This window comes from Ranitomeya variabilis, chromosome 2 (assembly GCF_051348905.1).
Source record: "Ranitomeya variabilis isolate aRanVar5 chromosome 2, aRanVar5.hap1, whole genome shotgun sequence".
Lineage (NCBI taxonomy): Eukaryota > Metazoa > Chordata > Amphibia > Anura > Dendrobatidae > Ranitomeya > Ranitomeya variabilis.
The window spans coordinates 372,998,080-373,024,960 of record NC_135233.1 but is presented as its reverse complement, the minus strand read 5'-3'; the positions used below and the strand labels follow the sequence as shown (position 1 = coordinate 373,024,960).

Here is a 26,881-nt window from a genome sequence, read left to right as displayed (position 1 = left end):
GTGAGGTTGTAGTGTTGGATCAGGGCCCGCTTGATGCTGCTGTAGTCCTGCTCCACCCCGGCAGGTAAGTCCCCCAAAACTTCCAGGGACTTACCCCTCAAACGAGGGGTCAGGTATCTTGCCCACTGAGCCGGGGCCAGATGGTGTTGAAGGCAGGTCCTTTCAAAGGCCAGCAAGAAGGAATCCAGGTCTCCATCCTTCTCAAGCAGAGGGAAGTCCTCGGCCCGGACTTTGGAAACCCTGGACTCTAGTGGTGCTGGGGCGTCCAGCGGGAGCCCGTGTTGAGCCATCTCCAGTCGGTGCTGGCGCTCCGCTGCTCTCTGCCGCTGCTTGCTCCGCTGCCTCACGGCGTTCTGTACGCTCGGCCTCCGCTGCTTTCTCTGCCCGATCAGCAGCTTTCTCGGCCTGCTCCGCTGCCTCACGGCGTTCTGCACACTCTGCCTCCGCTGCTTTCTCTGCAGCTGCCATAAGTCTCATATAGGCGTCTTCATTACCCGCCTCGAGACGTGCCGCTGCAACAAGGGTCGCTGATGTGGACAGGCTGGGGCGGGTAGGTGGTGGGTAGTCCCTTGCCGGACTAAGCACGGGTGGCTGGCTCCTTGGGGAGTCTGGGCTGAGCTCCCCCTCGCCTTGAACAGTAAAGTCCACCACCACCTCCTCATCGACCATAGCACTGGCCTGCACCCTCACTGCACTCCTGGTGCCCTCCGCCATCTTTGGAACCTCTGGCTACTGACACAGCTGTAACCCTGACCTTGCACACAACTTATTATATCTGCACTCTGACCGTCTGGTGCTGGGCTGACCTTAAGACCCCAGCAGTGAAAGTTACCACTGGTAGTCTTTAGTGTCTGGGAGTAGGGGTCCCACGCACACTATTACTCTGATCCCATCCGCTGCCACCACTGTGAAGGAAGCCCTGTTCCTCCCACGTCACCAATCCGTGACGTCACTACACAGGCACAGCTCTCCGGCGCCCCCTTTGTCTCTCAGGTCAGTAAGGGAACTGCACCTGGAGCAAACGGCCGTCGGGGAGACTGCCCTGTTACCCACGCGGGGTATTCTAAGATTCGCCATCAGAGTAAAAGGATCAGCTCAAAATTAATTTATGATTTAATTGCCTTAAGGGCGCACTAGGTAATTACAAGAAATATACAATCACAATATATCAAGAGTTACAGTCAGAGCAAAATATAACAGTCATAATACAGGGCTTAAAGGTATACAGCTGGAGGTCAATTTACCAGGTTGAAGGTCGCTTGTGGAAGCCGGGGGGGCTCAGCGTTCCGCAGGTCCAAAACTTAGTTGCCGGGCAGCCCCAGAAAGCGTGTGCTTGCTCCCCTCTGGCTGGCATATGCCCTGTTCCTTAGTTAGACATCTTCTTCTGAGTGTCCCCCTCTCCAAGGGTCCTCAGACCTTAAACCTTCCTGGGTCCCTCCGCCTGTAGCTGGGTGGGCTTAGCAATCTCCACCCCCTCTGCCTCCCTGCAAGATTTATTCCAATATCTAATAAATGGGATAACTGCTCTCAGGATGATCGGGTCAGCACACGGGCAGTACCAGCGCCTGTGGTTTGTTCTGCCGGTCGTACTGGGATCAAACCTGGACCCATTCGGTCCCTGTGGGAGGCTGATCTCTATATCTCGTGTTTCAGACCTCCCACGGACACGGGAGTCGCACTGTTAGATGCGCAATTTCTTTAGGGCGAGGGGAATATTTTTTATGAGCCGGTACCTCGGACGATGCGTCCATAATTCACGATTCCATGTAGGAGACGGTTCGACTGGACGGCCATAATAGATGTGTATCCAGTGGCCACTTGACATGCGTGCTTTAATTAAGCCCCCAAGCACTTCCAAGCCCCCTGCTGGTGTGGCTTCCTCACTGAGCTTTGAAGTACCTTCTGCACTCTACATTGTGCTCAGGCCATTTACATACTGAAAAGAACTTTATTCATTAGAAAAGGTGGGGGCCAGGAGCACTCCTCTCTGCAGACCTGTGACCAGGAAACAAAATGGAGTCACGCCAATCTCTTTTAGTATGCCCGTCCAAGATGGCGGCTGTTCCCTCATCACACCACCTTTGTTTTGAATTGCCAAAGGGACATTTCTGAGGAACCACATAGTGGCTCTTCACCAGCTGATCCTTGAGGTTTTTACTTCTCCTAGCCGTGATCAAGGGTCTTGTGGAAATTTCTTTCCTCAAGTTCGGATCAGTTTGAAGGATGGGCCAATGTTTAGTAAGGGTCTGGCGAATAATGTCCCACTGGCAATTAAATGTTGAGATAAATCTTATTTGGGGGTCACTCTTATCCTTCACTTTACCACAACTACCGAGTAGGCCTTGTCGAGGGGTATATTTAGCCCGCTGGTATCCCTGTTTAAAATACCTTCGACTATAGCCTCTCTCCTGAAAACGAGCTCTCAAATCCCTAGCCTGTGCCTCAAACCCATCCATAGTAGAGCACGTCCGTTTAGCCCTCAAAAATTGGCCCGTAGGGATGGCCCTAACCCATTCCACGATATGTCCAGAGGAGGCGTGCAAAAGTGAAATGACCGAAGTCTCTTTTTGGTAGATGTCCGTCTGGACGAACCCAAAGTCGTCCACCGTCAATGCAGTGTCTAGAAAATCTATTTTTCGTTCATGCCACTTGTACGTTAACCTGATATTATAATTATTATTGTTTAAAGTTGACATGAACATCTCCAGCTCAGGGCCTGGACCCTGCCAGATGATGAAGAGGTCGTTGATATAACGAAACCAGCACTGCACATTGTCGGCGGCGCATGCCCCCTCCCCGCGGAACACCTCCCTCTCCCATAAACCGAGGAAGAGGTTTGCGTAAGCGGGCGCACACGCCGCCCCCATGGCAGTGCCACGCCTCTGCAAGTAGAACCGGTCCCTGAAGGTGAAGAAATTATGGTATAATACAAATTGCAAAAGTTCCAATAGTAGATCGACAAGGGGTCCCTCCAAACTACTCATCTCCCAGAAATTTTGCTGCACGCAGGCCATGATCATGGTCAATGCACGTATACAAGGACTCGACGTCCGCGGTGAGCAAGAGCCTATCGGAGTCCAAAGAGAGACCGTCGACCCTCACCAAGACGTCCGCAGAGTCCCTGACATAGGAGGGCAGTGTCTCCACCAAAGGTTTTAGATAGTAATCAATGAATTTACATATTGGATCGCAGAGTTCTCCTATGCCAGAGACTATTGGACGCCCCGGGGGGTCCGTAGGGTCTTTATGTATTTTTGGAAGGAGGTAAAAGGTAGGGACCTTGGGGAATTTTGTCACCAGCCCATCTAGCACTTTCTTGGGAATGATCCCCTTTTCCCATGCATGGGTCAGAATCGAGTCCAATTTTACCCCTTCACCCCCGGAGCTTTTTCCGTTTTCGTTTTTCGCTCCCCTCCTTCCCAGAGCCATAACTTTTTTATTTTTCCGTCAATTTGGCCATGTGAGGGCTTATTTTTTGCGGGACGAGTTGTACTTTTGAACGACATCATTGGTTTTAGCATGTCGTGTACTAGAAAACGGGAAAAAAATTCCAAGTGCAGTGAAATTGCAAAAAAAGTGCAATCCCACACTTGTTTTTTGCTTGCCTATTTTGCTAGGTTCACTAAATGCTAAAACTGACCTGCCATTATGATTCTCCAGGTAACTACGAGTTCATAGACACCTAACATGACTAGGTTATTTTTCACCTAAGTGGTGAAAAAAAATTCCAAACTTTGCAAAAAACAAAACAAAATTGCGCCATTTTCCGATACTCGTAGCGTCTCCATTTTTCGTGATCTGGGGTCAGGTGAGGGCTTATTTTTTGCGTGCCGAGCTGGCGTTTTTAATGATAGCATTTTGGTGTAGATACGTTCTTTTGATCGCCCGTTATTGCATTTTAATGCAATGTCGTGGCGACCAAAAAAACGTAAATCTGGCGTTTCGAATTTTTTTCTCATTACGCCATTTAGCGATCAGGTTAATGCTTTTTTTTTATTGATAGATCGGGCGATTCTGAACGCGGCGATACCAAATATGTGTATGTTGGGGTTTTTTTTATTGATTTATTTTGATTGGGGCGAAAGGGGGGTGATTTAAACTTTTATATTTTTTTTATTTTTTTCACATTTTTAAAAACTTTTTTTTTTTACTTTTGCCATGCTTCTATAGCCTCCATGGGAGGCTAGAAGCAGGCACAGCCCGATCGGCTCTGCTACATAACAGCGATCATCAGATCGCTGTTATGTAGGAGAATTGCAGGTGTGCTGTGAGTGCCGACCACAGGGTGGCGCTCACAGCCACCGGCGATCAGTAACCATAGAGGTCTCAAGGACCTCTATGGTTACAATGGAGGAGCATCGCCGACCCCCGATCATGTGACGGGGGTCGGCGATGCGCTCATATCCGGCCGCACGGCCGGATGCGGTAGTTAAATGCCGCTGTCTGCGTTTGACAGCGGCATTTAACTAGTTAATAGCGGCGGGTGATCGCGATTTCACCCGCCGCTATTGCGCGCACATGTCAGCTGTAAAAAACAGCTGACATGTCGCGACTTTGATGTGCGCTCACCGCCGGAGCGCACATCAAAGCGGGGGTCCCGACATGTGACGTACTATTCCGTCACATGTCGGGAAGGGGTTAAAGAGAGGTCAAAGGGTTTTGAGGGAGAAGGGTATAGTTATTTTTATCTTTAAGTTTAAATACTTCCCTCTCATATTTATCCATAGGCCAGATCACGACATTTCCCCCCTTGTCCGCTGGTTTGATGACCACATCGTCCAGAGCTTTAAGTTGTTTTAAAGCACGTCTTTGGTTTGGACTGAGATTGTCTTTCCTTATATTGGTGGAGATCTGTTTAAAATCTTCAGTCACCAGGCGTGCAAAAATATCAATTTGCGGACAAATGGACAAGGGGGGAAAGGTCGTAGATCTGGGCATGGCAGACTTAGGAAATTTGACCAAATTCTATGACTTGTTCCCCAAGTAGTCCCTCCAATACCTCCAATGCCTCCTGCTCAGTCCCACCGCAGACGCCGATATCCTCCCCTGAACGATGGTGCAGCCGCCTCAGGACAAGTTTACGGCAAAAAAGGTTCAAGTCCTTCACTGCAGTAAAAAAATGAAAACCGTTAGTGGGAGAGAAGGATAAACCCAAGCTCAACAACTTAAGTTGTGCCTGAGATAATGTATGTGTTGAAAGATTTAATTACCTCAAGATTATTACTGGTGGCACTGCGGGTCTTTTTAACATATTGCTGTGGGGGGGGGGGGGGGGGGGATTTTTCTTTTTGTTAAACTTGTTGTTTCTCTTAGTATTTCTGGGATTCAGAACAGCAGAGGGACCCTCGCCATGTGATTCACCACCACTCTGTCTGGACTCATCCACCGAAGTAAAGGAGGACATTGATCCAGATCTTGATCTACTCGGTCTCCTAATTCTGTTATTTTTCCTCCATTTATACATGGTTTTATTTTGAAAATCGAGGATATCCCGCTGGAGTTTCCTTGATTTAAAACCAACAATTTATTTTTCCCACTTCTGGAAGCATAATTCAAGGTCTTTATTGAAATCTTCCAGAGCCCCCACATATAAATCTTTCCTGAGGTTACCCTGAATCTCCTCAATCTCGTTTTCAATGTCTTTAAGCTTCATATCATCTAATTGGACCAAAATTTCCATGAAGCCTTTAGAACAGTCCCCAGCAATTGTTTCCCACTTATCCTTCAGCAATTCATCATTAACCATAAAGGACGGGAAAATCTGGACTCGTAGCTCACGAGGGATCAGATTTCTGGCCATATAGCGCTCCAAGAATGCTCGATTCCACCACACCTTAGTGAAGGAGATCCTTTAACCGAGCAGTTTGCTCCTGTGTATCCCTGCTATTTAAAACAATACCCGCGTCATCCTTAAATACCTCATCCAGTTTATTGAGCCACGTTTGATCACGTGCTCGATAGTCCATATGTTTTGGATCACAAGCTGTGAAAAACACAGAAACAATTACAAATACAAAATTGTCCAAAAACATAATGATGCTGCATATATAGAAACCTCCAACAAGGGAGGTTTATCCATCAAAGCATTAAGTATAGGGGTGTGTTAACCCTAGCATAATCTAACAACTGGGTATCAAGTACCCGAACACACCACTCTCTCAAAAAAGTGTTTTAGAAAAATTAGTAAGTTTTATTATAAAAAACACAGAAAATACCAAAATCACATATTCATTAAGAGGAAAGGATGAGTACCCGAGTATAAAGCACAACAGAGTGATACAGGAAATAGTATATAGGCTTCTGGGATCATAAAGTCCGTGTCGTAGCATATGGGCATCCCAAATATATACGCCCTAGTCTAAACAGACCTAAAGTGCATAGTGCCAAGTTCCCAATCCAGTTAAGCACATATAGAGTGCCTGACACATACCCATGTGGTGAGACCGTCCTTAGTATCACAAACGTCCCGACGTACGTTTCGCGTCTTCCGCTTTCTCAAGGGAGAAGATGATTGTGCATGTCATGTCTCCTTAGTTGCTGGCTTATATATTATCCCCACTCACCTATTGCCCAGTAGTGTGTCGCGCACGGCACCGCCGCCCCCGAGTCCCAGGTGCATCCAATGTCGGCACTCAGCTTCAGCGTGCAGGGAGGAAATCCCCCATGACGTCATATCCGCACGCAGGAGTTTAAAGAGGCCTTCCAAAAGATGTCGGATCCCGGTGGTGTGTTGCACATGCGCGTCGCCATTTTGTTGGAGTCCAACTACACAGCCTCTAATGCGCAGGTGCGCAGCCCTTTCTATTGATGGATTAGGATAGTGCAAATATCCCGCCCTAACCCGTGCATACTGATGACAAAAATCGCATATCTCCCTACGCTTCCCCTATATTTAGATCATTGAAATATCCAGAAATACATACAAACAGGAATATATCACATACTAATCAAGGGGCATTCAAAAGCAAGAGAGATCATATATAATCAAAATAAACAAACACAGATTTATAGCCTCCAGGTTAGTTCGGGAGATTCTTTGAACATATGTTGCGACCAAGTCGGATTCCATGCGATCTTCAAAAGTTGTCAGTGAGTGCAAGATCTTATGATAGGGGAATCATATCTCAAGCCATAGCAGAGTATGAGGTTTCATATAATTGGATTACTAAAATAAAAAATATACAACAAAAACACATTAATAAAAGACATAACAAGATTAAAAACAAGCAGGGATTACAGGTACGGGGACAGGAGACAGGTCCATCCCAGTAATCTTGTAAAGCCCAGCCTGTGTCTAGGCATCCTAGGAGAGCGTTATTATGACTATGTAATTCGATACAAGTCACCTACAGGAAGTACAAAAATTGCAAAAATATTTAAAAAAATGTTTAAAATTAATAACAAAAAATTAAAATATTAAAAATTAACAAAACCCATTTAGCACCGATCTGTCAAAATATAAAATGAATTAACCCATATGGTAAAGGCCATAAAAAGTCAAAACGCTAGAATTACATTTTTTCAGTGACTAACCCCTAAAAAAAAAAAAAAAATTGCATTAAAAAGTGATCAAAACATCATCTGTAACCCAGACTGGTATGATTCCATTTTTGCTCATCGCCCAAAAAAAGAAATAAAATATTCACACATCTCCATTGACAAAAAAAAATACAACTTAACAGGTCTCAGAAAATGGTGACCTAAAGCAATGTTTTTTGCACCACTGAAATAAAAAAAAAAAAAACCCACAACTATACACGTTTGTTATCGCTGTAATCGTAGAGTCGTTAACGAGTGTCGTTCTTCTTCCAGGCTTCCGCCAACCAGAGAGCGGGACGAGCCGGCCGCGTGGCTGCAGGAAAGTGTTTCCGGCTTTTTACAGCTTGGGCGTACAAAAACGAAATGGAAGATACGACTGTACCGGAAATGCAGAGGAGCAACCTGGGAAATGTGGTCCTGCTGCTGAAGAGTTTAGGTGAGGGGTTGCACAGAACACTATGGGGGGAGGATTGGGGTTGTAATATCTTGTGTAAATCCATAATCCCTGAATAATGGAAATTCTGCAGCTTTCTGTCATATCTGGGATCAATTCCTGTCCACTATTAGGATCTCTGCTTGCTGTGTAGTGAATGGAAACCACTTCTGTGTACGACTCGGGACGGCGGCCACGGACTGGACCAGGGTCCTGCACATCAAGTCTCTCCCCTCTGCTCATCTTTTCTTCATCTCCAAACGCTCAGTTTCTTGTCCTTTTCTCCAGGCATTAATGATCTCGATCACTTTGACTACATGGACCCCCCACCCCACGAGACGCTGGCTCTGGCGCTGGAGCAGCTCTACGCCCTCGGGGCCCTAAACCAGCTAGGAGAGCTGACTAAGGTAACACTGATGCTGAGGGTAGTGGTGGCACAGCGGCGCTTCATCCGCGTCTTCTGTTTACGTGTCGTCTCCTTTTGTTTTCTGCAGATCGGGAGAAGGATGGCCGAGCTCCCGGTGGATCCCATGTTATCCAAGATGATCCTGGCGTCTGAGAAGTGAGTTGTCTGCCTGGAAGCCGTTCTCTTTCCTGTTCTCTGTTATTTCTTCACTATCGTCCCAGATTTTCAATCCGTCACCGTTACACCCCTTTGCGTCCTTTCTCAGGTACGGCTGTTCAGAGCAGATTCTGACCATCGCCGCCATGTTGTCTGTAAATAACGCCATCTTCTATCGACCCAAAGACAAACTGGTCCATGCAGACACCGCACGGACCAACTTTACGGTGGCGGGGGGCGACCACATGGTGCTGCTCAATGTGTACACACAGGTAAGACGATGAATGTATATATGGCCGGTCGTCTGGATGTCTAGTAATCTAAAAACATGGCTGCTTTCTTCCAGAGATGGCGCCACGTCAGTTCACAGGTTGTCGTCTGGTAGATCAGATTAGTACCATTCACTACAAAGGACACAAACCATGGACAGGAGTGGCGCTGTTCCAGGAACAAAGCAGCCATGTAACCAGAGTTAATATTTCCACACGTCTGTGTAATGTATGCTGCACTCTCCACCTGGCAGGACCTGTGGACTTGGGTCATGTGACCTGAGGACATCATCATAAGTCCGTCTGCACTCTGTTGCTGCCTGCTTATGATTGGTCAGTGTCGTACAGGAAGCAAAAGTACACGCCCCCACTAAAAACTGATAATACCCACTTGGACTTAACTCATTAGGTGCCAACTATTTGATTGCTCATATTTCCGCAAAGTAGAGGAGAAATTTAAAAAAAAAAAAAAAATGTAATCCTCTGACGCTATGAGTTCAGTTCAGCATGAAAAATCTTGTGAAAGGTCCCGTTTCAAAAAATAATATAAAATAATAAAAACTGAATTTACCCCTTAATTCTCCCCCACCGGTGACACCTCCATGTAAGGCACATGGAGCTCAGCGCTTTAGGACCTCCATGGAGTCCCGGACCACCCGTCTACCATGTTTCCTTACCGATGTCGTTTCTCTTTGTCAGTGGGTGGAGACGGGTCACTCCCGGCAGTGGTGTTACGAGAACTTCATCCAAGCCCGTTCCCTCCGCCGTGCCCGCGACGTCCGGGAGCAGCTGGAAAGACTCATGGCCCGGATAGAAATCGAGTTAACGTCCTGCGAAGGAGACACCGTGCCAATACGGAAGGTAGAGACCCGTATCCTAACGTGCCAGAATGTCCGGGTTCCCTTTTGGATAATTTTGGCTGTTGTGTGCCGTGAATATTGGGGCACGGGTAGGTCCTGAACGTGCCGTCCTGCAGGAAAAACTGACTGCTCTGCCTAAGGTGGCGGAGGGGCACACAAGGTGGTCTCTTGGGCATCTTCCCCTTGTTGGGTGTAACCAGAGTGCATCGGTTTTGTATGGAGTACCCTTTTAACCATGTGCTCCGATGCATCACCGCCCTGCTTTCAGCCTGACAGTCCGGTTCATTCAATGATAGCTTCACTCCTATATATTTATTTATTTTTTTTTACTTCTAGGCAATCGCAGCCGGGTACTTCTACCACACGGCCAGGCTGACCCGCAGCGGGTACAAGACGGTAAAACGACAACAGTCGGTGTTCATCCACCCGAACAGCAGCCTACACGATAAGCTGCCCCCCTGGGTCATCTACCACGAGCTGGTCTTCACCTCCAAGGAGTTTATGAGACAGGTCAGATAGTTTTCTTATTTTTCTGTCCTTGTTTCCGCTTTTTCTTGCGGGCCTTAAAGTGGTTTACTCATCTTCAATTTTCAGGAGCGCTCTGCTTCCCCACCTCACTGTTCGCCCCAGCGGCATTGTTGCTCCGCTGGTCCGAACTTCACTCTTTGCCTCTGCGTCATCAGAGGAGCACTGAAGCTAACTGGATCCTGCGATCTGGCCGGCTGCAGAGCAGCGCTCACAAGCTGTACAGGAAAGAGCATGTAAGTGCTGTGCTCCTCACCTAGGAAGCCACCCACCTCTGATACACTGTATCAGTAAATATAAAAATCCAAAATGACCGCTGCAGCTATTCAGTCTGCTCTTTCTACTGAACATCACCACTGCAGGCAATCAGTAGCTGCTAAATGGCTCCAGATGTCATGGGATGTCCACATTGGTGGAAGCGATGATATAGATGGTGACATGTGCAGCATCGGATATATATATAATTTTATTTTACATTCACCTTAAACCTTTTTTTTTTTTTTTTTTTAAATGGTAATACTTTATTTAAGGTACCAACTGCATGGGGTGATGCCCCTGTGGGGTACAGGTTGCCCTGGCTGTGGGCCCACGTTGCCCACTTGCCCTAACACTGGAAACGTTTCTATCCAACAGGTTAGTAATTTGCACTTTATTGACGTATTACGTTCTCCCTCCACCCGCAGATCATTGAGATCAACAGCACCTGGCTCCTGGAGATTGCACCGTATTACTACCAGTCCCGAGAACTAGAGGACGCCAGCAGTAAGAAGATGCCCAAACAAACCGGCAAGAGCAAAGACGAACTTGGCTGAGTGGTGGCCATATTACTGGAGTTCTAGCACTCAGGTGCCGATCTGGAATAGCTGGACATTTCGGGTGTGTTCACATTCTGCGTACGTCTAGCTCTGCAGCAGTGACCGTTCGCGCTGCCGGAAGAGGCCTCGTCACGTTGCAGTCGCTCACTGGATTATATGGATCATATCTGTACAGATCTTGTACAGTATATAAAAGTTCTCATTTAGGATATAAAACCTGTTTCTGCCTCTTGTATGTAACGCTTTACACATGGTGATAGCAGTCACTTATAATGTAGTCAGAACGTCTGCCGCAGTCACAGGACACAGCCTGGTGTTGGTCTCCTGCTTGTGGGACATTCAGCATTAAACGCTCCTGTCACGATTCCCACCGTGACTGTCTCCAATTGTCACGATCCCTTAGCCGTGGCCCGCAGTTTGTCACGAAAATCCACAAGGATTCCTGACCACTGCCACCATTAGGTCACGGATTGGGGTGACTTTGGACCAGCAGACAGCTATCACATGTGCAGGGGGCTTATCCTCGTTATCCCTCCACTGTCACAATGTGATAAAAAAAACACACAAGGTTATTGACCTCTTAGTTTACAGCAGGGGCTTATTTTAGGTATCACACTGCTCTTCAATATACCATGAACTGCAGGGATTTGTGTATCCCGCTTACAGTTTCACTCAACCCTTGCAGCTCTCTGGCGCCCCCCTTACTCTCAGGTCAGATTAGGTACTGCACCTAGGGTAATTAGCCGCCAGAAAGGCTGCCTGCTATGTACTGGCTATTGGGCGCGCTGCAGCGACGCGATAACTACTCCCACTCAGGCAGGAACAATAATTATCAAGCCACAGTCGCTACAGTGACCCCAAAACCCTGCACACGGTAAGCTGCCACCAGCTCCGATTAAACGGGTCCGGAGCTAACCCAAAACAGTAGCGTAATTCCCCTTCAAGAGACTTAGGGTACGTTTTTAGAGCAGGGAGGAAGAACTGGCATGAAATAATATACCCCACAAGGAGTAGGCAGTGCTTTATAAAAATATTTTACAAAGATGTTACAAGTGAGACAATTGCAAATATGTACAAGGTAATTATGAAAATAAAAGGATTAAATGAAGAAAAGATAACACTCACATTTCTCAGATCATTGCATTGCAGGCAACCATACGTCCCAGCTCATTGGACGTGCTGCTCAGGTCTGTCCAGGAAAAACTCACAACAACCCCCTGGAAGCCTGCCAGCAACTTTATAACCTACAGCCTGTGACCTCACAGAAAGGGCTGGCTTTTCCAATCCCTCCTACCTCTTCCTTTTTACTAACAGGGCATGAAATATATTTGATGCCCGTAACTTCGCTCCAGAACATGTCATAATCGTACCATACCCAGCATTCATCTTGTATTATCGCTGGCATTCTAGTGAGATCAAATATGTCATATTTGGGATGTATATTTACAGAGAAATCCCTACTTCTTCACCTGATGGAGTTAAAAGCTCATGTTTAGAGTGATGGGTAGCTCCTTCGATGGAGATTACAAATATATGTTTTCGTGGTCTTAACTTAAACGATTTGCCTAATATCTTACAAAAACAGAACAAAGGACTTTCATGATTCTAGAAGGTTCTAGTCCAGTGATAGCTGGACAAGAGCTTACGCGGCAGGAAATGCCGGTCGTAAATACCTTCAATAAAACTCCCCTCTCACATACATTGGCAAGGCAAGCTCAACTCTGAAGTAAAAGAGAAGGGGGGTTTCTTAGCCCACATCCTGGGCTGACAAGAGAAACTCAACTTATGATATTTCCTACCATATCGTGACACCTCCCCCTTTTGGCGTGCGCTACGGTGGCAGAACCTCTCGGTATGCCTCCATGCGCACCTCCGTGGGTTCACCCTGGCGGGAGAGTCCATCTGCATTCCCATGCTCTTTGCCCGCTTTGTGTTTAATGGTGAAGTCAAATTGCTGAAGGGCAAGGCTCCAGCGTAGCAACCTGCCATTGGTTCCACACATGGTGCTTAGCCAGCGCAGAGGGTCCTGGTCGGTCACCACAGTGAAGGTGCGACCATACAAGTAGGGCTGCAAGCGCTGCAGGGCCCAGACTATGGCCAGGCACTCCTCAATGGTGGAGTAGGCCACTTCCCTCGGCAAAAGTTTCCGGCTCAGGTACAACACGGGGTGCTCTTGGTCCTCCGAGTCAACCTGGCTGAGCACAGCACCAAGGCCAAACTCGCTGGCGTCGGTCTGTACCAAGAACGGTCGACTGCTGTCGACTGCTTTCAACACAGGGGCATTGCACAGTGCTATTTTCAACGCCTGGAAGGCCCCCTCACAGCCATCTGTCCAGTTGACGATGTGGGGTAGCTTCTTCCTGGTGAGGTCCGTCAAAGGTTTTGCCAGGCTACTGTAGTGCTGCACAAAGCGCCTATAGTACCCTGCAGTGCCCAGGAAGGACATCACCTGTTTCTTGGTCCCAGGAGTGGGCCAGTTCACGATCACGCCCACTTTGTCAGGCTCCGGTTTCAGGGTGCCTCCGCCTACCCGGTGCCCCAGGTAGTGGACCTCCCTCATGCCCATCTGGCACTTTCCCGGCTTGATAGTCAGTCCTGCTCGGTGAATTCGCCCGAGCACCTCCTCGAGATGCTGCAGGTGTTCATCCCAGGAAGGACTGAAGATGGCAATGTCATCTAAGTACGCCACAGCGTACTTCTCCAGTCCCTGAAGCAGGAGATTGACCATCCGCTGGAAAGTGGCAGGGGCATTCTTCATGCCGAAGGGCATGACCGTGGACTCGTACAGTCCAAAGGGTGTGATAAAGGCGGACTTCTCCTGCGCTTCGGGGCTCAGGGGAATCTGCCAGTATCCTCGACTGAGATCCATTATTGTCAGGTATTTTGCGCCAGCTAACTTCTCAAGCAGCTCCTCGATGCGCGGCATTGGGTGCGCGTCAGAGGCTGTAATGGCGTTGAGCCTCCTGTAGTCCACGCAGAACCGGGTGGTCCGGTCCTTCTTTGGCACGAGAACTACAGGTGAGGCCCACGCGCTCTTTGACCGTCGAATCACCCCCAGCTGTAACATCTCATCGATCTCCTGGCGCATAATCTGCTGCACCTGGTCGATAGGGTGTTCGCCGTAGTGGGGCGTGATTCCCGGTGTCCACCTCGTGGACCGCTAACTCAGTCCTTCCAGGCCAGTTGGAGAACACGACCCTGAAGGGTTCCAGTGTGGTTTGCAACTGCAACCGCTGTGGTTCATCTAGCAAGGCGCTCACCTCCACGTCCTCAATGGACCCACGGGCCTTGGCTTGGGCCAGCATGTCCAGGAGGGTGTCTTCCTCCCCGTCTTCGGGTGCGCTGCAGACCGGTAGGATGAAAGGTTCACGTTCGTGATGCGCCTTCATCATGTTGACGTGAAAGGCCTTTCGCCTACCCCGAGTGTGGTCAAGCGTGACCACGTAGGTGACCGGGTTGAGCTGTTGGTGGACGATGTACGGGCCCTCCCAGGCTGCCTGAAGCTTATCCGTTGGTACAGGAACCAGCACCCACACCTTTTGACCCACGTGGTAGGTCCGCTCCCGGGCGTTCTGGTTGTACCAGTGCTTCTGATCAGCCTGAGCCTGCGTCATGTTGTCATGCACCAACTGCGTCAAGGTCTGCATCTTGTCACGGAAGCGCATGACATACTCCACTATGGACACTTCAGAAGGGATCGGCTCCTCTTCCCAGGATTCTCTTACCAACCCAAGGGGTCCCCGGACTCGCCTGCCGTACAGGAGCTCGAAGGGGGAGAACCCCGTCGAGGCCTGCGGAACCTCTCGGTAAGCGAATAGCAGGTGTGGGAGGTACCGCTCCCAGTCGCGCCCTTGTGTCTCAACCAGCATGCGTAGCATCTGTTTGAGGGTACCATTGAAGCGTTCACACAAGCCATTGGTCTGTGGGTGATACGCACTCGATACCAGGTGCTTCACCTGCATTTTCTTACAGAGAGCCTCCATTAGGTGAGACATAAATTGGGTCCCTTGATCAGTAAGCATTTCCCTGGGAAATCCTACACGTGAAAAGATGGCCAACAGGGCATCCGCCACCTTATCTGCCCTAGTTGATGACAGAGCTACTGCCTCTGGGTACCGGGTAGCGTAGTCTACCACAGTAAGAATATATTGCTTTCCAGAGCTGCTGGGGACGGCCAGCGGGCCCACAATGTCCACCGCAATCCTCTGGAAAGGCTCCTCTATCACTGGCAAAGGGATCAGGGGAGCCTTAAGAGCAGGCCCCGCCTTCCCCACTCTTTGACAGGTGACACAGGAGCGGCAGTAGTTTGACACATCTGTCCCCATCTTAGGCCAATAGAAGTGTTGAGACAGCCGGGCCTTAGTTTTGCTGATCCCCAAGTGTCCAGCTAGCGGGATCTCATGGGCAATCCGCAACAACTCACCCCGGAATTGCTGCGGGACGACCAGCTGTCTTTCCCTCAACCACTCCTTTTGTGATTCTCCGGGTACTGTCTCCCGGTACAACCTTCCTCCTTCCCAGAACACCTTCTCCTTATCAGTCTCGGAGAATGGCGTCCTGGCGAGTTGTCTCAAACTCTCTAGGCTCGCATCTGTGTGCAGAGCGGCCTGAAACTCCTGGCTAGGGGAAGCCAGAGGCGACGTCAGGGTCCCTTCCCCACGGGAGCCCTCTGGGACCTGCCCTGGGTCCACCTCTGGTTCAGTCATAATGATGACTGAGGAGGGTCCGGAAGGCAGACAGTTATCTGCGTTCCGGGCACTCTGACTGCGGGTGACAGCAGCTACGTAGGCTGTCTCCCCGGGGGTTTCTACAGACCCATCAGCCGACGCTGCTATGGGCTCTACCTCCCCATCCACCCCATTACCTCAGGAGCATTGCTACTTATGGGCCAGTTACCTTCCTCGGTGGCACTGGTCAATTGCATGGCATCACCTTCCTCACGGTTCCCATGTATCTCCCCATTTCTTGTAGCACCGACACTTGCCCCTGCTAGGGGCTCCTCAGCCGTCTCACTCCGCAGAGCGACGTGGCTGAGCACTCCTGTACCTATGGACACATCAACTTTCACAGAAACATCATTATCAGATACAGTTGGCACAGGTACAACATTTCCACCATCAATCCTAGGGAAAAAATGGTTATCAGATGCAACATTACAAGATAAAGCATGGTCAGGTAACACATGCGATTTCCCATCATCATCATCATCAGGGTTAACTTTACCCTCATTAGTAGATTGGGGAGGGGTGTCAGGGACGTAGTATGCAAACAACCTCCCCAAATCAGTCCCCAACAAAACATCAGTGGGCAAATTATCAGACAGCCCCACTTCCTTCACCCCGCTCCCGGCACCCCAATCAATATAAACCCGGGCCATCGGTAAGGGACAGCTGATGCCCCCAATCCCAGTGACAGTTAGGGTTTTCCCCGGAATGATTTCTTCAGGGGCCGCCAGTTCGGGTCGGATGAGGGTTCGTTCAGCCCCGGTGTCCTTGAGGCCTGTAGCAACATGACCTCCCACAATGACATGCTGTACGTTATTACACCCCCTCCCAACCACACCACCCACCAAAAGAACTGCTGCGTTAGGCCCTGGGGCCTGGGATGAGGGGTTCTTCTGCTTGGCTGGACATCGGTGACTGAGGTGTCCAGTCTGCCTGCAGTGGTAACACTGGCGAAGTTCGGTGGTAGGTCTGGTGCTGTTGGCCACGGGGACAGGACCTCTGGTGTGTTGGCTGGCAGGGGTACTGGCGTTGGATGCAGGCTTACCCCCTCTCCAGCTGGAGGTGACTGGCTTCCGCACTTCCGTTCTACGGTTGGCCTCATAGGCATCGGCAATCTGCGCTGCTTTCGTCACGTCTTTGGGTTCTCTGTCCATCACGAACTGTCGCACCTCAGCTGGGCAAAGATGGAAGAACTGGTCTTTGATCATCAGGTCTCGCAGCTGTGCAAAGGTGGTCACTGACAGTCCTTGGGTCCACTGGTCAAAGTGGGTCCCCAGTCCATGCACCACATCACTGTAACTGTCGTGTGGGCCACGTTGGAGGGTCCGAAACTTTTTACGGTACACCTCGGGTGTAAGCTGGTACTTGGCTATGAGGGCCTGCTTGATAGCCTCATAGTCACCATCTTGTTCTTGAGGGAGGGCAGCAAACGCCTTCAGAGCTTTGCCTCTCAGCCCTGGTGTCAGTTATCGTGCCCATTCTTGTGTAGGCAGCTGGTACTGCCTGCAGGCTTTCTCAAAGGCCCGCAGAAAAGTGTCCAAGTCTCCATCCTTTTCCATAACAGGAAAGTGGTCGGGCCGGGGCTTTGGTGTCTGAGCGCTGCTGGGCTCACGGCTCTGGGCAGTGGAAGGCGTCCCCCCCTGCCGGAGCATCTCCAGTTCATGTTCTCGCTGGGCTTGGCGCTCGGCTCGCTGGGCCTGGGCCTCTCGCTCGGCTCGCTGGGCCTCTCGCTCGGCTCTCTCTGCCTCTCGCTGGGCCTCTCGTTCGGCTCTATCTGCCTCTCGCTGGGCCTCTCGCTCGGCTTGCTCCTGGTATTGCTGGATCAGCTGCAGACGTCTCTCTAGGTCATCTGCGGAGCATTGTTGCAGAGCCAGCTGCAGGCGGAGGTCTGCCCCCCCTGGTTGCCAGTAGGGCCCGTATTCAGTGGTTGGACCTCTGCTGCAGCACCATGTTCGCTGGTGCTGGCATCTGCGGCCTCTGGGCTCTGTGAGTGGTCTAGAGCGGCTTCCCATTGCACCAGTTCAGCGACCATTTGAGTCTTGGTCTTGTTCTGGGGGTTCAGGCCATGGTACATGCATATCCCAGCAAGAGTGTCTTTCTTCTGCTGGGTGTACCAGGCTTCTCCTTTCGCAGCCATGGTTGCCAAATAAAAGATAGAATAGAAAAACGAAGAGAAAGGGCGGGGATAATTACCAGTACACAATTGTCTCACAACTAATAAGCACTGAGTTCGTTCTCCCAAACTTATTTGCGCAGAGTTCTCGCAAGAACTTTCTGCAAGTTTTTAGTGAGAGGAATGATTGCTCAAACCAAATCACTAATGCTCTAAGATCCCACCGCCTTGCCACCAATTGTCAGGATTCCCACCGTGACTGTCTCCAATTGTCACGATCCCTTAGCCGTGGCCCGCAGTTTGTCACGAAAATCCACAAGGATTCCTGACCACTGCCACCATTAGGTCACGGATTGGGGTGACTTTGGACCAGCAGACGGCTATCACATGTGCAGGGGGGCTTATCCTCGTTATCCCTCCACTGTCACAATGTGATAAAAAAAACACACAAGGTTATTGACCTCTTATTTTACAGCAGGGGCTTATTTTAGGTATCCCACTGCTCTTCAATATACCATGAACTGCAGGGATTTGTGTATCCCGCTTACAGTTTCACTCAACCCTTGCAGCTCTCTGGCGCCCCCTTACTCTCAGGTCAGATTAGGTACTGCACCTAGGGTAATTAGCCGCCAGAAAGGCTGCCTGCTATGTACTGGCTATTGGGCGCGCTGCAGCGACGCGATAACTACTCCCACTCAGGCAGGAACAATAATTATCAAGCCACAGTCGCTACAGTGACCCCAAAACCCTGCACACGGTAAGCTGCCACCAGCTCCGATTAAACGGGTCCGGAGCTAACCCAAAACAGTAGCGTAATTCCCCTTCAAGAGACTTACGGTACGTTTTTAGAGCAGGGAGGAAGAACTGGCATGAAATAATATACCCCACAAGGAGTAGGCAGTGCTTTATAAAAATATTTTACAAAGATGTTACAAGTGAGACAATTGCAAATATGTACAAGGTAATTATGAAAATAAAAGGATTAAATGAAGAAAAGATAACACTCACATTTCTCAGATCATTGCATTGCAGGCAACCATACGTCCCAGCTCATTGGACGTGCTGCTCAGGTCTGTCCAGGAAAAACTCACAACAACCCCCTGGAAGCCTGCCAGCAACTTTATAACCTACAGCCTGTGACCTCACAGAAAGGGCTGGCTTTTCCAATCCCTCCTACCTCTTCCTTTTTACTAACAGGGCATGAAATATATTTGATGCCCGTAACTTCGCTCCAGAACATGTCATAATCGTACCATACCCAGCATTCATCTCGTATTATCGCTGGCATTCTAGTGAGATCAAATATGTCCTATTTGGGATGTATATTTACAGAGAAATCCCTACTTCTTCACCTGATGGAGTTAAAAGCTCATGTTTAGAGTGATGGGTAGCTCCTTCGATGGAGATTACAAATATATGTTTTCGTGGTCTTAACTTAAACGATTTGCCTAATATCTTACAAAAACAGAACAAAGGACTTTCATGATTCTAGAAGGTTCTAGTCCAGTGATAGCTGGACAAGAGCTTACGCGGCAGGAAATGCTGGTCGTAAATACCTTTCTTCAATAAAACTCCCCTCTCACATACATTGGCAAGGCAAGCTCAACTCTGAAGTAAAAGAGAAGGGGGGTTTCTTAGCCCACATCCTGGGCTGACAAGAGAAACTCAACTTATGATATTTCCTACCATATCGTGACACCTCCCCTGTTGTGAATTTGGTTTCTGGGCTCCCCCGGTGGTTTCTGGTGGTACTGCACTTGTGTGCTTCATCTCCTCTGTTCACCTGTTTTCCATCAGTATGTGGGAGTTTTCTATTTAGCCTTGCTCCTCAGTCATTTCTATGCCGGCCAACAATGTTACCAGAAGCCTTTCTGTTGCATGTTCCTGCTCCTAGACTACTATCAGCTAAGTTGGACTTGTTGTCCTAAGTTTGTTTTGCATTTTTGTTCCAGTTCTCTGTGATTGAATATTTCTGAGGCTGGAAGCTCTTGTGAGCTGAAATTGCCACTCTGGTGTCATGAGTTGATGTTAGAGTCTTAAAGTAATTTCAGGATGGTATTTTGAAAGGGTTTTCAGCTGACCGTGAAGTTCCCTTTTCTGTCTTCCTACTATCTAGTAAGCGGACCTCAATTTGCTAAACCTATCTTCATACTTCGTATGTAATTTTCCTCTAAAATCACCGCCAATATATGTGGGGGCTACTGTCTGCCTTTTGGGGAAAATTTCTCTAGAGGTAAGCCAGGTCTGTATTTTCCTCTGCTAGGGTCAGTCAGTTCTCCGGCTGGCGCTGGGCGTCTAGGGATAAAACGTAGGCACGCTACCCGGCCACTGTTAGTTGTGCGGTAGGTTTAGCTCATGGTCAGCTCGAGTTCCCATCTTCCAAGAGCTAGTCCTTTTGTATGCTTAATTACGTTCTCTTGCCATTGAGAACCATGACAGTTTGGCCGGACAAGGGTTAAAATAATTGGCAGAAGAAAGGAGAGAAAAGAAGTCTGCAGAGAATTTTTTTTTTTTTTTTCTCCTGAGTTTGCTCATTAGTTGATTCACTAGCATCTCTGCTTACTGCAGCCTTCGTCTCTCTCTCCTTCTAATCCTTGAATGGTTCTGATTTCACCTGATTAATATGGATCCACAGAGTTTAGCTACAGGTTTGAATAATCTCGCTATGAAGGTTCAAAGCTTACAGGATTTCGTTATTCATGCTCCTACATCTGAACCTAGAATTCCTTTACCTGAATTTTTCTCTGGGGATAGATCTCGCTTCCAGAATTTCAAACATAATTGTAAATTATTTTTGTCTCTGAGATCTCGCTCCGCTGGAGATCCTGCACAGCAGGTCAGGATTGTAATTTCCTTGCTCCGGGGCGACCCTCAGGATTGGGCATTTGCTTTGGCACCAGGGGATCCTGCGTTGCTCAATGTGGATGCGTTTTTCCTGGCTTTGGGGTTGCTTTATGAGGAACCTCATTTAGAGATTCAGGCTGAAAAAGCCTTAATGGCCCTGTCTCAAGGGCAAGATGAGGCTGAAATATACTGCCAAAAATTTCGTAAGTGGTCTGTGCTTACTCAGTGGAATGAGTGCGCCCTGGCGGCGAAATTCAGAGAGGGTCTCTCTGATGCCATTAAAGATGTTATGGTGGGGTTCCCTGTGCCTACAGGTCTGAATGAGTCCATTACAATGGCTATTCAGATTGATCGGCGTTTGCGGGAGCGCAAACCTGTGCACCATTTGGCGGTGTCTACTGAGAAGGCTCCAGAGATTATGCAATGTGATAGAATTCTGTCCAGAAGCGAACGACAGAATTTTAGGCGAAAAAATGGGTTATGCTTCTATTGTGGTGATTCAACTCATGTTATATCAGCATGCTCTAAACGTACTAAGAAAGTTGATAAGTCTGTTTCAATTGGCACTTTACAGTCTAAGTTTATTCTATCTGTGACCCTGATTTGCTCTTTATCGTCTATTACCGCGGACGCCTATGTCGACTCTGGCGCCGCTTTGAGTCTTATGGATTGGTCCTTTGCCAAACGCTGTGGGTTTGATTTAGAGCCTCTGGAAGTTCCTATACCTCTGAAGGGTATTGACTCCACGCCATTGGCTAGTAACAAACCACAATACTGGACACAAGTAACTATGCGTATTAATCCGGATCACCAGGAGATTATTCGCTTCCTTGTGTTGTATAATCTACATGATGTGTTGGTGCTTGGATTGCCATGGCTGCAATCTCATAACCCAGTCCTCGACTGGAAAGCAATGTCTGTGTTAAGCTGGGGATGTCAGGGGACTCATGGGGACGTACCTTTGGTTTCCATTTCGTCATCTATTCCCTCTGAGATTCCGGAATTTTTATCTGATTATCATGACGTTTTTGAGGAGCCTAAACTTGGTTCACTACCTCCGCACAGAGATTGCGATTGTACTATAGATCTGATTCCGGGCAGTAAGTTTCCAAAGGGTCGTTTATTTAATCTATCTGTGCCTGAACATGCTGCTATGCGGGAATATATTAAGGAGTCCTTGGAAAAGGGACATATTCGTCCTTCGTCATCTCCCTTAGGAGCCGGTTTTTTCTTTGTATCTAAAAAAGATGGCTCTTTGAGGCCGTGTATTGATTATCGGCTTTTGAATAAAATCACGGTTAAATATCAGTATCCTTTGCCACTGCTTACTGATTTGTTTGCTCGAATAAAGGGGGCCAAGTGGTTCTCTAAGATTGATCTTCGTGGGGCGTATAATTTGGTGCGAATTAAGCAGGGGGATGAGTGGAAAACCGCATTTAATACGCCTGAGGGCCATTTTGAGTATTTAGTAATGCCTTTTGGTCTTTCAAATGCCCCTTCAGTTTTTCAGTCCTTTATGCATGACATTTTCCGTGATTATTTGGATAAATTTTTGATTGTGTATCTTGATGATATTTTGATTTTTTCGGATGACTGGGACTCTCATGTCCAACAGGTCAGGAGGGTTTTTCAGGTTTTGCGCTCTAATTCCTTGTGTGTAAAGGGTTCTAAGTGCGTTTTTGGGGTTCAAAAGATTTCGTTTTTGGGGTACATTTTTTCCCCCTCTTCCATTGAGATGGACCCTGTCAAGGTTCAGGCTATTTGTGATTGGACGCAACCCTCTTCTCTTAAGAGCCTTCAGAAGTTTTTGGGCTTTGCTAATTTTTATCGTCGATTTATAACTGGTTTTTCTGATGTTGCTAAACCGTTGACTGATTTGACTAAGAAGGGTGCTGATGTTGCTGATTGGTCCCCTGCTGCTGTGGAGGCCTTTCGGGAGCTTAAGCGCCGCTTTTCTTCCGCCCCTGTATTGCGTCAGCCTGATGTTACTCTTCCTTTTCAGGTTGAGGTTGACGCTTCAGAAATCGGAGCTGGGGCGGTTTTGTCGCAGAAAAGTTCCGACTGCTCCGTGATGAGACCTTGTGCGTTCTTTTCTCGTAAATTTTCGCCCGCTGAGCGAAATTATGATATTGGTAATCGGGAGCTCTTGGCTATGAAGTGGGCTTTTGAGGAGTGGCGTCATTGGCTTGAGGGGGCTAGACATCAGGTGGTGGTATTGACCGACCACAAGAATTTGATTTATCTTGAGTCTGCCAGGCGCCTGAATCCTAGACAGGCGCGCTGGTCGTTATTTTTCTCTCGGTTTAATTTTGTGGTTTCTTACCTACCAGGTTCTAAAAATGTGAAGGCGGATGCCCTTTCTAGGAGTTTTGAGCCTGATTCCCCTGGTAATTCTGAACCTACAGGTATCCTTAAGGATGGAGTGATATTATCTGCTGTTTCCCCAGACTTGCGACGGGTCTTGCAGGAGTTTCAGGCGAATAGACCTGATCGTTGCCCGCCTGGTAGAATGTTTGTTCCTGATGATTGGACCAGTAGAGTCATCTCGGAGGTCCATTCTTCTGCGTTAGCAGGTCATCCTGGAATCTTTGGTACCAGGGATTTGGTGGCTAGGTCCTTCTGGTGGCCTTCCCTGTCGCGAGATGTGCGAGGTTTTGTGCAGTCTTGTGATGTTTGTGCTCGGGCCAAGCCTTGTTGTTCTCGGGCTAGTGGATTGTTGTTATCTTTGCCTATTCCGAAGAGGCCTTGGACTCACATCTCCATGGATTTTATTTCTGATCTCCCTGTTTCTCAGAAGATGTCTGTCATCTGGGTGGTGTGTGACCGTTTCTCTAAGATGGTCCATTTGGTTCCCTTGCCCAAATTGCCTTCCTCATCCGAGCTGGTTCCTCTGTTTTTTCAAAATGTGGTGCGCTTGCATGGTATTCCGGAGAATATCGTTTCTGACAGGGGAACCCAATTCGTGTCTAGATTTTGGCGAGTGTTCTGTGCTAGGATGGGCATTGATTTGTCTTTTTCGTCTGCTTTCCATCCTCAGACTAATGGCCAGACCGAGCGAACTAATCAGACCTTGGAGACTTATTTGAGGTGTTTTGTGTCTGCGGATCAGGATGATTGGGTTGCCTTTTTGCCCTTGGCGGAGTTTGCCCTCAATAATCGGGCTAGTTCTGCCACCTTGGTTTCTCCTTTCTTCTGTAATTCGGGGTTTCATCCTCGTTTCTCTTCCGGTCAGGTGGAGTCTTCGGATTGTCCTGGAGTGGATGCTGTGGTGGAGAGGTTGCATCAGATTTGGGGGCATGTGGTGGACAATTTGAAGTTGTCCCAGGAGAAGACTCAGCATTTTGCCAACCGCCGTCGTCGTGTTGGTCCTCGTCTTTGTGTTGGGGACTTGGTGTGGTTATCTTCTCGTTTTGTCCCTATGAAGGTTTCTTCTCCTAAGTTTAAGCCTCGGTTCATCGGCCCGTACAAGATATTGGAGATTCTTAACCCTGTGTCCTTTCGTTTGGACCTCCCTGCATCTTTTTCTATTCATAATGTCTTCCATCGGTCATTGTTGCGCAGGTATGAGGTACCGGTTGTGCCTTCCGTTGAGCCTCCTGCTCCGGTGTTGGTTGAGGGTGAGTTGGAGTACGTTGTCGAGAAGATCTTGGACTCCCGTGTTTCCAGACGGAGACTTCAGTATCTGGTCAAGTGGAAGGGCTACGGTCAGGAGGATAACTCTTGGGTGACAGCCTCTGATGTTCATGCCTCTGATTTGGTCCGTGCCTTTCATAGGGCTCATCCTGATCGCCCTGGTGGTTCTGGTGAGGGTTCAGTGCCCCCTCCTTGAGGGGGGGGTACTGTTGTGAATTTGGTTTCTGGGCTCCCCCGGTGGTTTCTGGTGGTACTGCACTTGTGTGCTTCATCTCCTCTGTTCACCTGTTTTCCATCAGTATGTGGGAGTTTTCTATTTAGCCTTGCTCCTCAGTCATTTCTATGCCGGCCAACAATGTTACCAGAAGCCTTTCTGTTGCATGTTCCTGCTCCTAGACTACTATCAGCTAAGTTGGACTTGTTGTCCTAAGTTTGTTTTGCATTTTTGTTCCAGTTCTCTGTGATTGAATATTTCTGAGGCTGGAAGCTCTTGTGAGCTGAAATTGCCACTCTGGTGTCATGAGTTGATGTTAGAGTCTTAAAGTAATTTCAGGATGGTATTTTGAAAGGGTTTTCAGCTGACCGTGAAGTTCCCTTTTCTGTCTTCCTACTATCTAGTAAGCGGACCTCAATTTGCTAAACCTATCTTCATACTTCGTATGTCATTTTCCTCTAAAATCACCGCCAATATATGTGGGGGCTACTGTCTGCCTTTTGGGGAAAATTTCTCTAGAGGTAAGCCAGGTCTGTATTTTCCTCTGCTAGGGTCAGTCAGTTCTCCGGCTGGCGCTGGGCGTCTAGGGATAAAACGTAGGCACGCTACCCGGCCACTGTTAGTTGTGCGGTAGGTTTAGCTCATGGTCAGCTCGAGTTCCCATCTTCCAAGAGCTAGTCCTTTTGTATGCTTAATTACGTTCTCTTGCCATTGAGAACCATGACACTCCCCCTTTTGGCGTGCGCTACGGTGGCAGAACCTCTCGTTATGCCTCCATGCGCACCTCCGTGGGTTCACCCTGGCGGGAGAGTCCATCTGCATTCCCATGCTCTTTGCCCGCTTTGTGTTTAATGGTGAAGTCAAATTGCTGAAGGGCAAGGCTCCAGCGTAGCAACCTGCCATTGGTTCCACACATGGTGCTTAGCCAGCGCAGAGGGTCGTGGTCGGTCACCACAGTGAAGGTGCGACCATACAAGTAGGGCTGCAAGCGCTGCAGGGCCCAGACTATGGCCAGGCACTCCTCAATGGTGGAGTAGGCCACTTCTCTCGGCAAAAGTTTCCGGCTCAGGTACAACACGGGGTGCTCTTGGTCCTCCGAGTCAACCTGGCTGAGCACAGCACCAAGGCCAAACTCGCTGGCGTCGGTCTGTACCAAGAACGGTCGACTGCTGTCGACTGCTTTCAACACAGGGGCATTGCACAGTGCTATTTTCAACGCCTGGAAGGCCCCCTCACAGCCATCTGTCCAGTTGACGATGTGGGGTAGCTTCTTCCTGGTGAGGTCCGTCAAAGGTTTTGCCAGGCTACTGTAGTGCTGCACAAAGCGCCTATAGTACCCTGCAGTGCCCAGGAAGGACATCACCTGTTTCTTGGTCCCAGGAGTGGGCCAGTTCACGATCACGCCCACTTTGTCAGGCTCCGGTTTCAGGGTGCCTCCGCCTACCCGGTGCCCCAGGTAGTGGACCTCCCTCATGCCCATCTGGCACTTTCCCGGCTTGATAGTCAGTCCTGCTCGGTGAATTTGCCCGAGCACCTCCTCGAGATGCTGCAGGGGTTCATCCCAGGAAGGACTGAAGATGGCAATGTCATCTAAGTACGCCACAGCGTACTTCTCCAGTCCCTGAAGCAGGAGATTGACCATCCGCTGGAAAGTGGCAGGGGCATTCTTCATGCCGAAGGGCATGACTGTGGACTCGTACAGTCCAAAGGGTGTGATAAAGGCGGACTTCTCCTGCGCTTCGGGGCTCAGGGGAATCTGCCAGTATCCTCGACTGAGATCCATTATTGTCAGGTATTTTGTGCCAGCTAACTTCTCAAGCAGCTCCTCGATGCGCGGCATTGGGTGCGCGTCAGAGGCTGTAATGGCGTTGAGCCTCCTGTAGTCCACGCAGAACCGGGTGGTCCAGTCCTTCTTTGGCACGAGAACTACAGGTGAGGCCCACGCGCTCTTTGACCGTCGAATCACCCCCAGCTGTAACATCTCATCGATCTCCTGGCGCATAATCTGCTGCACCTGGTCGATAGGGTGTTCGCCGTAGTGGGGCGTGATTCCCGGTGTCCACCTCGTGGACCGCTAACTCAGTCCTTCCAGGCCAGTTGGAGAACACGACCCTGAAGGGTTCCAGTGTGGTTTGCAACTGCAACCGCTGTGGTTCATCTAGCGAGGCGCTCACCTCCACGTCCTCAATGGACCCACGGGCCTTGGCTTGGGCCAGCATGTCCAGGAGGGTGTCTTCCTCCCCGTCTTCGGGTGCGCTGCAGACCGGTAGGATGAAAGGTTCACGTTCGTGATGCGCCTTCATCATGTTGACGTGAAAGGCCTTTCGCCTACCCCGAGTGTGGTCAAGCG

General features: G+C 49.0%; 1 protein-coding gene across 1 annotated transcript in view; it reads left to right on the top strand.

Moving 5' to 3' along the window:
* The window catches only part of LOC143806067 (pre-mRNA-splicing factor ATP-dependent RNA helicase DHX16-like), a 31,264-nt gene extending 20,020 nt beyond the window's left edge, over window positions 1-11,244 (top strand). Inside the window, exons 14-20 of the mRNA XM_077286007.1 lie at window positions 7,813-7,975; window positions 8,261-8,379; window positions 8,467-8,534; window positions 8,644-8,806; window positions 9,503-9,664; window positions 10,000-10,173; window positions 10,872-11,244. Coding sequence (XP_077142122.1) covers window positions 7,813-7,975; window positions 8,261-8,379; window positions 8,467-8,534; window positions 8,644-8,806; window positions 9,503-9,664; window positions 10,000-10,173; window positions 10,872-11,000 — 978 coding nt within the window. The 3' untranslated portion in view covers window positions 11,001-11,244. The remainder of the gene's footprint in view (window positions 1-7,812; window positions 7,976-8,260; window positions 8,380-8,466; window positions 8,535-8,643; window positions 8,807-9,502; window positions 9,665-9,999; window positions 10,174-10,871) is intronic.
* The last annotated feature ends 15,637 nt before the right edge of the window (window positions 11,245-26,881 follow it).